The 13,183-nt window shown below is 41.5% G+C and overlaps 1 protein-coding gene across 2 annotated transcripts in view; it reads left to right on the forward strand.

Annotated features, from left to right (window-relative positions):
- The window catches only part of INO80 (INO80 complex ATPase subunit), a 68,336-nt gene that overhangs the window by 18,121 nt on the left and 37,032 nt on the right, over nucleotides 1-13,183 (forward strand). For both annotated transcript variants that reach the window (XM_035111512.3, XM_035111519.3), the window contains exons 10-22: nucleotides 24-219; nucleotides 378-445; nucleotides 753-962; nucleotides 1,276-1,356; nucleotides 1,715-1,810; nucleotides 3,651-3,710; nucleotides 4,546-4,688; nucleotides 6,914-6,998; nucleotides 8,237-8,354; nucleotides 9,976-10,061; nucleotides 11,019-11,186; nucleotides 11,719-11,852; nucleotides 12,434-12,501. In XM_035111512.3, coding sequence (XP_034967403.1) covers nucleotides 24-219; nucleotides 378-445; nucleotides 753-962; nucleotides 1,276-1,356; nucleotides 1,715-1,810; nucleotides 3,651-3,710; nucleotides 4,546-4,688; nucleotides 6,914-6,998; nucleotides 8,237-8,354; nucleotides 9,976-10,061; nucleotides 11,019-11,186; nucleotides 11,719-11,852; nucleotides 12,434-12,501 — 1,513 coding nt within the window. The remainder of the gene's footprint in view (nucleotides 1-23; nucleotides 220-377; nucleotides 446-752; nucleotides 963-1,275; nucleotides 1,357-1,714; nucleotides 1,811-3,650; nucleotides 3,711-4,545; nucleotides 4,689-6,913; nucleotides 6,999-8,236; nucleotides 8,355-9,975; nucleotides 10,062-11,018; nucleotides 11,187-11,718; nucleotides 11,853-12,433; nucleotides 12,502-13,183) is intronic.

Raw genomic sequence — 13,183 nt, forward strand, 5'->3', positions numbered from 1 at the left:
TGTCCTTCTGTAACTTATTTTAGGCTAAACGGCAGCAGAGAAAACTTAACTTCCTGATTACACAGACTGAGCTGTATGCCCACTTCATGAGCCGCAAACGTGATATAGGACACGATGGAATCCAGGAGGAAATCTTGAGGAAACTTGAAGACAGTTCTATCCAGAGGCAGATTGATATTGGTGGAGGAGTCGTAGTCAACATTACCCAGGAGGATTATGGTAAGGAGTTGAACTGAACTCTGGCATGATTTAGGTGAATCATGCAAGTCATTGCTGCATTGCAGGCTTTTGGATATGTGTGTGTTTGGCCTATCTATGAAGCCTTGAGATTAATCCATGTGGACTTTTTCGTTTTCCAAATTTGGTGGTATTTTCAGATAGTAACTACTACAAGGCTCAGGCCCTGAAGAATGCCGAAGATGCCTATCGGATTCATCAGGCCCAGGTAAGAACAAAGGAGAAAAGTGCCTGGAACGGGAACGGGGCCCTTAAGCTTGCCTTATATATTACTAGGTTTAGTCTGTGCACCATAAATCTGTTAATTTGGAATTCTGTGTCTATTGAAACTATGACAAAGCTGGCTTCTGCTGATTTTAAAGCATGAGCAAGGGAAAGGGAAATCTTACTACAATGAGTTTGTTAACCCTGATTCTACTCATGTAGAAACTACTGAGGTTGGTCCACTGGTAATGGTGTTCCACTAAGTTTTCATGGGGTTATAACCTCTCCCCCCCCCACTTCTCCTTGTTTAGACACGGTCATTTGATGAAGATGCTAAAGAGAGTCGAGCAGCAGCCCTTCGGGCTGCCAACAGGTCTGGCAGCGGCTTTGGAGAAAGTTACAGCCTTGCCAACCCATCTATCCGGGCAGGAGAGGACATTCCACAGCCTACCATTTTCAATGGTAAACTGAAAGGCTACCAGCTGAAAGGCATGAACTGGCTGGCCAACCTTTATGAGCAGGTATGCTATTGTTACTTGAAGCTAGTTCTTTGAGACGAGTTCCTTCTTGGTATAGCTCCAAGGAAAGGGATGCATTGCAAATAGATGAACTGGGCTCATAGTCTTGTAATTAAAAAATCCTTTATAAGGACAACTCAAGATATAGTATCAGGGATAGCCTGACAGATTATCATATATTATGGAACTTTCAAATGGCATCTGATGTTTAGGGAGGATAGTGGGCTTCAGTAATTTACTGATTTTCTAGCTAGCCTTGGGCATTTTAGTCTGTCTTGCTCAGACTAGATTTGTAAAGTGGCTGTAACTCTTGCAGGGCATCAATGGAATCCTGGCAGACGAAATGGGGTTGGGTAAAACAGTGCAGAGTATTGCCTTGTTAGCACATCTGGCTGAGGTAGGTGGATTCTTTGTCTTTTACAACCCCTGTACTTAATATGTGGTTTAAATGGACCTTAACTTATACATTTCTGCATTGACATTTATTTTCAGTCCATACATCCCCCAAATTGACCTGCTTTGCTATTCTTAAGTGCCTTTCCAGGACTTATATAGCTGCATGTTTTCTGTGTTCCCTGGTATTAGTCAGCCCCCTCCCGATCTATAGCCCTACTGCTCCATTATCTTAACTGAGCTTTGTATATATTTTTCTACATAATTTCCTTATACCCTATATATTTTTTTATACACAATATTTCATATTAATGTTGTTTCGGATATTGCTTCATTCAGTTAAGTTTTCTTTCCTCTTCCAGAGAGAGAACATCTGGGGACCCTTTTTAATTATTTCACCGGCTTCCACCCTAAACAACTGGCATCAGGAGTTTGCCAGATTTGTTCCTAGGTTTAAGGTAACAAGCATTCTTGAAATGATTCCACAAAGTTACTGTATATTCCTGCGTATAAAACTACTTTTTAACCCAGGAAAATCTTCTCAAAAGTCGGGGGTCGTCTTATACGCTGGGTCGTATTTCTTATATGGCAAGTATATCCCAAACAGTATTTTAACTGGAAAAGTTGGGGGTCGTCTTATACGCCCAGTCGTCTTATACGCCGGAATATACGCTGAGACTGAAAATTGAGAGGGTGTAAGAAGCATGTTAGGGACCCAGGTGGCACTGTGGGTTAAACCACAGAGCCTAGGGCTTGCCGATCAGAAGGCTGGCAGTTCGAATCCCTGTGACGGGGTGAACTTCCGTTGCTCGGTCCCAGCTCCTGCCAACCTAGCAGTTTGAAAGCATGTCAAAGTGCAAGTAGATAAATAGGTACCGCTCCGGCGGGAAGGTAAACAGCGTTTCCATGAGCTGCTCTGGTTCGCCAGAAGTGGCTTAGTCATGCTGGCCACATGACCTGGAAGCTGTACGCCGGCTTCCTCGGCCAATCATGCAAGATGAGCGCGCAACCCCAGAGTCGGTCACGACTGGACCTAATGGTCAGGGGTTCCTTTACCTTTACTTTTAAGAAGTATGTCGGCAGGGGGTTGGACTGGATGGCCCTTGTGGTCTCTTCCAACTCTATGATTCTATGATTCATTCTCTCCCCTCTTCTCCCTGGCCTTTTTAGCTGTAATTTCCTAATTGTTTTCTAAATTTCTGGTGAATAACCCTTTTTTGGGTCTTTGTACCCTGAGAAGATTGTCCCATCACTCCAGTGCCTAGCCCACAAGTCCTCCTAGATGTTTTATTGTGTTTTCAATATTCTGTTGGGAGCCGCCCAGAGTGGCTGGGGAAACCCAGCCAGATAGGTGGGGTATAAATAATATAAATAATTTATTATTATTATTATTATTATTATTATTATTATTAGAACTAATCTAAAGCTGTTTCACACTATACATGGCAGTTGGCTTTACCACCATTTTTCGTGGTAAGCATGTAAATGTGGAGGGAAGAGAACATGTCCCTAAGCAAGCTGCAGACAACAGCCAGAGGAGTGCAACTCCTTAGTATGTGTACAATGTCTGTTTGGGGACTGTATGTCTTTACTTCACACTTTACATATGTATCACAAAAAACCCCACAATTTTCAATTGTCACATAAAGTGAAAAGCGCCCTAGGGAAACTACTGTATACATAAAGGTAAAGGGGCCCCTGACCATCAGGTCCAGTCGTGTCCGACTCTGGGGTTGCGGCGCTCATCTCGCTCTATAGGCCGAGGGAGCCGGCGTTTATCCGCAGACAGCTTCTGGGTCATGTGGCCAGCATGACAAAGCTGCTTCTGGCGAACCAGAGCAGCGCACGGAATCGCCGTTTACCTTCCCACCGGAGCGGTCCCTATTTATCTACTTTTACTTTGATGTGCTTTCGAACTGCTAGGTGGGCAGGAGCTGGGACCGAGCAACGGGAGCTTACCCCATTGCAGAGATTTGAACCACCAACCTTCTGATCAGCAAGCCCTGGACTCTGTGGTTTAACACACAGCGCCACCTGGGTCCCATACCGTACACATGCATACTCATACCGTATACATACATACTCATAATTTATTTTATGCTGTTCCTATCTTTATCAGCAGATGGCAGCGTAGCATTAAATGTATTATGTTTGAAAGAGAAATTGATGCTGCCTTCGTGAAAAATAATGCTTTATTGGATTTTTTTTTTTTGAGGGAGGGGTGTTTTGCTTAGGGCAGAAATATGAAATAGTTTCATTTCTCTTCGGGTTTGCTTGACATTTGTGTGTACGTCCTAGGTGCTACCTTACTGGGGAAATCCCCACGACCGAAAAGTGATCAGGAAATTCTGGAGTCAGGTACGTCTTAACTTATTTTTAAAGCCTTTTTGGTTCTTGTTCATTTACAATAGACTGTGAAGATATATCCCCAAAGGACAAATGATAAACTTATCCATTATGCTGTTCCCATTTTCAGTTTTAGTTTAATACAGTATTCATCTTCCCTACAATACCTACCTCTGTATTTCTTCTAAATCGCATATTGTACAGCCTTCCTTCTTCCATGGTCCTTTAAGTCCCAGTTCTCACTATTCCACATTATATATCCTATATGTCTCTTGCCCAACTGCAGCATCTATGCTTACTCTTCCCTTTCCTTGTGTGCTTCTGTTCTGAACTTTTTCCCTTCCCTGCTCCAACTTTTGAGCTCTTCTTATGAAAGAATCTGCTATTACTTTGGCCCTGACTCTTAGAACAATGTAAGTGGAAGTCTGTCAAACCTGCGGCCCTCCAGATGTTTTGGACTACAATTCCCATCTTCCCCAACCACTGGTCCTGCTAGCTAGGGATCATGGGAGTAGTAGGCCAAAACATCTGGAGGGCCGCAGGTTTGACATGCCTGGACTATAGCAAGCAGATTGCTTCCTGAGTGGTAGAACCACATGTCGTGGTGTAAATCATTATGATACAGGACCTTCCAGTTAGGAAATTGGAGGTTTACTTTTAAGGGAGAGTACCAACAGTGCTCTTAATGTAGTGTGTGGATTCTTCCCCCCCCCCCATTAACTCAGGCATTAAATATGGAAAATGTGGGGAATGTAATGTGTGAGTTCCTGAATACAGATATTTTACATTAGTATCACTGACGAGTAAACTCAGTTTATATAACTAAAATATGTTTTCATAATTGCAGAAGACTTTGTATACTCAGGATGCTCCTTTCCATGTCGTGATCACCAGTTATCAGCTTGTAGTCCAAGATGTGAAGTATTTTCAACGGGTTAAGTGGCAATACATGGTGCTAGATGAGGCACAGGCACTGAAAAGTAGCTCTAGGTAAGAAGAAGAAAAAATTAAACTTAAGTCCTTTTGGCCAGTGATAGAAAAGGAAGCACGGGTGTAACAGATTTATACTATCTTAAAATGCTTAATATTGCACTTCTTTTCTTATATATGTTTCCATCTCTGATCAAGCTGCCATGACCTAGTTTGGATATACAATGTTGTGATAGCTTAGAGGGTTATTTTTTTAAAACAACAACAGCAACAATAATCAAGTGGTGTATAAATTTTGATACGTAAATCAAGGTGCCCATACTTTATCATCCCAGATTCAGGAATCTGGGCAGTTTGTGACTGGAAAATTCACTTTTTCAACTGGATGCAATAATGTTTTCCCAAAATCTTTCTTAATGAGTTATTGAATTGAAATTGATCAGTAGCACCCACCTCCTTGAAATTCTTGGGGTTGTGTTAACTTACTTGAATGGAAAGCTGTCCTTTTCCTGTGAGAAACCTGGCAGCGTCCCAAGGCAGTAGTTACATCAGGAATCCATGGTACCTGCAGGACCTTGGAGAGCTCTCAAAATATTGCTGAAGCAGCCATAGAAGACGCTGTCCCTGCAAGCACTACCGTGTTTCTCCGAAAATAAGCCATACCCTGAAAATAAGCCATAGTGATAGGCAGTTTAACCTTGTAGGTTAAACTGTACCATACTTAATTAAAAAAATAAGACATCCCCTGAAAATAAGCCACTGTGTTGTTGTTTTTTGAGGAAAAATAAATATAAGACGGTGTCTTATTTTTGGAGAAACACGGTAGATCCAACTGAAGACTATAAACTTTGACTGAACCTGTAATGAAGTAAGCCTGGCTCCCTTAGAGGAGAAGTTTCTTGCCTCCTTCGGGACTGGAGAGGCAGGCTACAGTGAGAGAGACTTCTCCTCTGAATCTTAGGATAGTAATAGGGCTGTGTCCTCCAGCCAAGAAGGTGCTTGAGGAGGTGGTGATTCTTCCCACAGGGACAAGGCCAGAGCCTAGTTCTCCTATGAGTCCTCTGTAGCACATTGTACAATCCCTGGGTGTTATTATTATTATTATTATATTTATTTCATTAATTCAGTCCCAACCTGCCTTCCAAAGGAGCCCAGGTTGGGAAACACATAGCTAACAAAAAACATATCTAAAGATGGTTAAAAACATTATCTCAGCCAATGATTTCAACGTTGCCAGGGACATTATCTTTTTGCCATTAAATGCCTAGGTAAGCAGGATTGTTTTTAAATTCCTTCTGAAAGTCAGTAATGAGGGAGACAGGGGAAGCATTCCATAAATGGGGAACCACCGAGCCGAGTTGTAGCCTCGCCTGCCTCTCATAAAGTCTGATATGGTTGCATTGGGGAAGGCAATCTGTTAGGTACTTGGGTCCCAAGCCACAAAGTGATTTGTATGCTAGTACTAACACTTCAAATTGTGCCTGGTGGTTCACTGGCAGCCAATGCAGTGCTTTCAGAAGCATCTATGCCTGGTCCCATAGGCTGCCTCGCCAGCCAGCCAGCAGCCACATTCTTTACTAGCTGCAGCTTCTGCACCATCTTCAATGGCAGCACCACTACAGACTGCGGGTCACGACTGAAGCTAGTGGTCAGATGTATTTATGGCTCAGTAACGTTTGACATAGGGACCCAGGTGGCGCTGTGGTTAAACCACTGAGCCTAGGGCTTGCTAATCAGAAGGTCAGCAGTTCGAATCCCTGTGACGGGGTGAGCTCCCGTTGCTTGGTCCCAGCTCCTGCCAACCTAGCAGTTTGAACGCACGTCAAAATGCAAGTAGATAAATAGGAACCGCTACAGCGGGAAGGTAAACGGCGTTTCCATGTGCTGCTCTGGTTTGCCAGAAGCGGCTTTGTCACGCTGGCCACATGACCTGGAAGCTATACGCCGGCTCCCTCGGCCAATAATGTGAGATGAGCGCGCAACCCTAGAGTCGGACACGACTGGACCTAATGGTCAGGGGTCCCTTTACCTTTACCTAACGTTTGACATAATTGTTTATATCACAACATATGGTTTACATTATGTTGCATCTCTAGAATAACTTCAGGAAAGAAATGGAATGTAGGGACTTAACATGATAGGAAAATCATATGTAGTCCTTTCTCTTTCCTAGAAGATACCTTATGCATTCATGTTCTTTCTGAAAATATAAAGTGGTAACTTCCTTTATTGCCACTTTTTATCATAGCTAAATTCTATTAATTAAAATAACATTGGTATTTCAGCGTTCGTTGGAAAATTCTGCTTCAGTTCCAGTGCCGAAATAGACTCTTGCTGACTGGGACACCCATCCAAAACACCATGGCTGAGGTATGCACCACTCCCTCCAGTTCACACTATTCTAGATTAATTTATAAACAAAGATATGCTCATCAGTATCTAAACAAGCAATATATTTGCTTCAGGAGAATACTCCACACAGGCTGAAGTTTAATTTGTTGCTTGGGCTGCAACAGTTCTATTGTTTTCTGTTTAAAAGCTAGCTTCTCCTTTTTGGCAGTGGGAACTTTTCTAATAGAAACCCACATATGTGTGCTCATATCGTTCCCATGTTCCTGGACACGTACCATAACAGTAACCAGGGATCAAATGAATGGAAGTATTATATCCCATTCATTGGACTGAAAAGTGTTAAAGATGCATGATAGACCAATTAATTGGTTTTTCAAAGAATCAATGAATGATTCTGTGTTTTCACAATTTCTTATAGACTTTGAAAATCTGCATAAGCTGACTGACTAGGATAATGAAGTTGCTTAAATTTTGATTGGTGCTGCACAGATTACATATATTGATAGTTTAACTGTTCAGCAGAAACCCCTTGAATAGCTGTGTAAATGGCCCCTGCTTCAGCTTGTGGTACACTCACTGGTCACAGATGGTATTTTTTATCCTTACAGTTCTAGAAGATGCAAAATCTTAGTTGTTACACTGCTGGGTTAGTTGCACATGGCCTGCTCTCTCCCTTCCTTATTCTTCAGGGTCCCAGAAGGGGGCACCCACTATGAATGAGGCAGCAAAGGATGCTATTACTGAAGTGCAAATAGGCACCCAGTCACCCTTTATACATCTACTGAAAATTTACTATGAAGGGTGGGAGAATTGGCAGGAAAGCTTCATTCTGCATTTGAATCACAGTCAGGGCACTTCCTTTACGCATCTGGAAGATGGTTGTTCTTGCTTCTTTATTTACAGCACCCTGTTCTCGTTTCCCAGCAGAGAAGCTTGCTAGTGACCCAGACGTGTGTGACTCTGAGACTCCTTTCATAGAAAACAGAATTATTTTAGTGCAATCTGCGTAGTTGCACTCTTGCTGACCTCTCTTTCTGAAGTTCACTCTGTGCCCATAGCTTTAGCCTAGTGGTTGGGTTTGGAACTAGAAAAGGGAAAGACCTGTTTCACCCTACTATCAGATGTGGAGAGGGGCTTCTCTGTCATAGTTATTGAAAGGTTTCCTTTTAAGTGGCGACAGAGTTACTGGCAAGACTCTATAGTATACTTACTTGGTGGGCTAGCTTCTCGTATTTACTTTTGCTCTTATGTTGCAGCTCTGGGCTTTGCTTCATTTCATTATGCCAACACTGTTTGACTCGCACGAGGAATTCAATGAGTGGTTTTCTAAAGATATCGAAAGCCATGCAGAGAACAAATCGGCCATTGATGAGAGTGAGTATTGTGCAGGAATCTGTCTTTTCTGCATGAGAATTCTGCAGCTTGAGCAGAACTGCCCACAGTGACCAAAATGAATTGTGAACTGTTCCTTAATTGCTTTTTAACTCTACATTCAGATAGACTTAATATGTGTTGCTAAGGATTGTTTTTGTGGAAGCTGAGATAAGACTACAGATGAGTTTTTGGCAAGAGCAGCAGTAGCAGTTTTTCACATAGGGAAGGAGAATACTGCAGTGTCTGAGATTTGGGATAGTGAAATACTTCCTAGGTCAACATAAAGATAAACTTGAGTATTCAATCCTACACGATCTAGTGATGGACACCAAATTGGCTACCTTTTAAAGGGGATTATACACATTTATGGAGGATAAGGTTCTTTGCAACTACTAGTTATGACAACTTCATGTTATTTTCAAAACTTAAATTGTCAGTGCTCATTAGTAGTTTCCAGACATAGACTGCATCACTTCAGTTTTATGAGCTGGTCACTGCTGGCCCAACTGTTAAATTTGGCTAAATTCCAACCAAAATAGTAGAACCTAGTTTTGTCATGAATTCTACTCAATATCGATCCACAGCAGAATTCTAATGTAAATTCATACCTTGGATCCCAAATGCCCTGGAACTCGGATGTTTTGGCTCCCGAATGCCGTAAACCCGTAAGTGATTGTTCCGGTTTGCGAATGTTCTTTTGGAACCCGAACGTCCAACAGGGCTTCTGGTGGCTGCAGGAGCTTCCTGCAGCCAATCAGAAGCCGCAATTTGGTTTTTGAACATTTTGGAAGTCAAACGGACTTCTGGAACAGATTCTGTTTGACTTCCAAGGTACGACTGTATACAGTGGACGCTCGGGTTGCGAATGTGATCCGTCCAGGAGGCACGTTCGCAGCCCGCAGCGTTTGCAACCCGCAGCGCTGTATATGCGCACGCGCAGGTCACGGTTCAGTGCTTCTGAGCATGCGCTGAAACCCAGAAGTAACACGTTCTGGGACTTCCAGGTTCAGCACGGTGCACAACCTGAAAAACTCGCAACCTGAAGCAGCCGTAACCCGAGGTATGACTGTAGTTGGCAGAGTAAAAACTTAAATACATTGCAGGATTCGCCAAAAATAGACCAGAGGCAATTAATATTTCACCCAGCAGAGCTTTACTGCTACTGAAGGCAAATGAGCATAATGGTCACAAATCCAATACATTCAGGATTGGCACTGTTCATAAGAAGCCCAGTTGCAGTAGACTTCACTGAAACTTACAATAACCTATAATAAGTCTAAACCTTAACATTAAGCATGCTTTGTGCAGAACACCACACCAGAAGGAAAGAGATAGAAAAGAGAGAGACCCAGGCTCCTTCTGGCCCATAGTCAGCATGACCTTGACAAAAAGAGATAACATGACCAGTTTAAGCCAGCTGTAGTCAGCTTCTCTGAAGGAATAGCCCAAACATCATGAACCTTTTGCTTGTTTGTTTCACACAGAGAAGCTTCCAGAACCTTCTTGAATGAATTAGAATAGGAAAGATCTCTACACATCAGATCAATACTTTCTGTACTAAGAAATGCAAACTGACAAGTTTTTAATTGTAGGTTGTTGTTTCTTTCTCATCAAATTTCAGATCAGCTTTCTCGCTTGCACATGATCCTGAAGCCTTTCATGTTGAGGAGAATCAAAAAAGATGTGGAAAACGAGCTGTCAGATAAGGTGCCAAACAGAATCAAATTCTGTTTTCCCTCATGTTTGTTGTTGCCATTTTTTAAAGGCTTTAGTTATATCTTGCTTTACAGTTTTCGTGTTCTCCCTTAAATCAGAATTCAAAAGGCCTCTCCCTTTCCAGTAGTTATTGAACTTCTACCAGCACAGTCAAATGGTATTGTCATCTTCTCTCAAAACTTGTACATTCATATAAAATATGACCATAAAAATCCTTAAAGCTGAACAGTCTTTACAAAGCAAAGTCAGTTAATGAACAGATGCTGTATTGTCAGCTTGTGTATCCAAACCATTTTGTCAATTATCAGAATGCACTTATTTGCAGATCCAAGACCTTGGCTGCATCACTTCAGTTTTATAAACTGGTCACTGCTAGCATAGTTATGAGATACGATTTAATGAAAATGAAAGTAGTGAAACCTAGTTTTTTATTGTCGATGTAGTAATTGTATGAGTAGATTTTGATTTTGATTTGCAATGAGCAGCAGTTCAGTGCAACAATCAAATGTTGCAAAATCAGACTTAAAAGTCCAAAGAAGACTTTGCATTATCATACCAAGAGCATCTAGGCTGATGCTCTGTCATGCAGCTACGGTTAACATTTTTCAGTCCACAAAATTATGCCTATTCCATAACATTGACTATTATGCATCATGATATCTCACAAATAACATTTGCTGGCTTAGTTTCCATTCCCCGCCTCTCTGTTTCATTTCCCTACTTCTGGATTTCAGTTTTGAAAGATTAGCTGCCACCTCATCCATGCTGTTCCTTCCCAGGGAAAATTTAGCAAGCCCTATCTCTACACTCTCTGTCTTGTGCACTCTTTAAAAATATTTTTTATCAAGGAAAGCCTTTTAATTTTAATCAGGTTGTGCTGGCTCTGCTATTGGCTTCTCTCAATAACAGTTTAATATGCTTCAATCTCTTTCTCTCTTTCTCTCTAAGATTGAGATCCTTATGTATTGCCAGCAAACCAGCCGGCAAAAACTACTGTACCAGGCTTTGAAGAACAAAATTTCTATTGATGACCTTTTGCAGTCCTCCATGGGTACAACCCAGCAAGCACAGAACACTACCAGTAGCCTCATGAATCTAGTCATGCAGTTTCGGAAGGTGAGATTTGTGAATACTGTCATGCTAATATGGTTGTCTGATGATCACTTCAGCAAAAATGACCAGATACCTACATTACATTCAAGTACAGCACTGAACAAGTTGCAGTCAGTCTTTAGTTGTGGCTGTATGCTGCAGCTAATAGGTCACAGCTGAAGTTCTAGCCATTTCACGCAATACAAATTAATTTGTGCTGAGAAGAGTGAATCCTTTGGAAAGAAAGCAGGATGGGCAACCGAGAACGCAGTTATATTGCCTAGATTTCACATGTGCCTAGCCTAAAATGATTTACTTTTTAAATTACGATGTTCAAACCACTTTTAATCAATGATTTACTTTTTAAATTACAATGTTCAAACCACTTTTAATCAATGATTTACTTTTTAAATTGCTATGTTCAAACCACTTTTAATCAAGTAGTCCTATTAAGGACGTGCTTCGCAATTTGTCCAGGTTTTTTCCAGCTATTAAGGAGAATTAATACACAGGTTTTTCCCTCTGCAGTTTCTGACAACTTAAATTTCCTTTATAGGTCTGCAATCATCCAGAACTCTTTGAACGACAAGAAACTTGGTCTCCATTTCACATTTCAGTAAAGCCATACCAGATTTCAAAGTTTCTCTACCGTCATGGGCAAATCAGGGTGTTTAACCACTCACGGGACAGGTAAGCAATGTTGGCAGACCTGCCAAGAGGGAAGATACAGGTGAACCTGCTATACCGGACCCAGAGCCAGCAGGGGATCCAGATTCTAACCTTTCATTTTTTGTTTCCTTTTTCAAAAGCAAGTCTGAAGACCCTGTAGAACGAGAGATACAAAGCAAAATATGTAGGGACCATTCTAACCAATGGCTTTGTGAAAAATCAGCCACTCACAGCTATGGTTAATGGGATGTAGAGAAATAATAAGTCACAAATGCACCAAGGAAGACTAAAAAATGACTTCAAAACAAACAAGGAAGTCCTTTCTCTGGGCAACAGGGAAGAGGTTTCTTGGTACTTTTTGAAGCCATTTTGGGATCTTCTCTGGTAGAGTGATTGTAGCCTAGAGAAAACAATTGTGAACTCATGGATTTTAGCTGTTGTGAATGAATAGAAGCTTAATCTCTCTCACAGCATTGTTAGGCAAAAACAATGTTCTGAGCTCCATAGAGGAAGGGTAGCATACAAAAGAAACAAAACTTTGAACTGGAGTTAATTAATATATGTTTAAATTGTCCCATTTTTATTCTTCTGTCAATTTATAGGTGGTTGCAGTTTTTACTTTCTCCTTTTGCTCCAGACCACATCCAGCAGTCTCTCTTCCATAGGAGAGGTAGGTTGAAAAATATAAGGGTGAAGTTAGCTCATTTCATTATGTGAAGGAAGGCATTTTATTGGCACTAGGATTAGAATTCTTATTTTAATTGAAGTTCCAAGGAAGGCAGTGCCTTCTAGATGGATTATTCCATTGCTGAACTGTTTTGCACTTCAATGTTCTTAAAAAGAACCTTCTACTCATTCTTCTGATGATTTAATCAAGCACCTACCCATCTGGCCAAATACTGAACCGGATGAAATTTTAGACTTAATCTCCAAACTAAAAACTGGTAAAGCCCCCGGGCCCGATCTGGTCCCAGCGGAGGCCATAAAAATGCCACTGGTCTCATACCAAAAACGTGGAAGGATGCCATCATAGTACCAATCTATAAAAAAGGTTCCCCAGACGATCCGGGGAACTACAGAAATATCAGTCTTTCGTCAATTATTGGGAAAATATATGCACGTTTTCTTTTAACCAGACTTGTTCAATGGTCCGATGAAAACCAGCTGATTGGCCCTGAACAAGCTGGATTTAGACCAAATCATTCAACTACGGACCATGCAATAGTTCTGTATCATTTAGCTCGGAAATATTCATTCCCAACGCGAGGCCAGCTTTGTGCGGCCTTCATAGATCTAAAGGCCGCGTTTGATAGTATACCTAGAAGGTTATTATGGGAAAAACTGGCACGCTG

The sequence above is a fragment of the Zootoca vivipara genome, chromosome 1 (genome assembly GCF_965207765.1).
Source record: "Zootoca vivipara chromosome 1, rZooViv2.hap1.1, whole genome shotgun sequence".
NCBI lineage: Eukaryota > Metazoa > Chordata > Lepidosauria > Squamata > Lacertidae > Zootoca > Zootoca vivipara.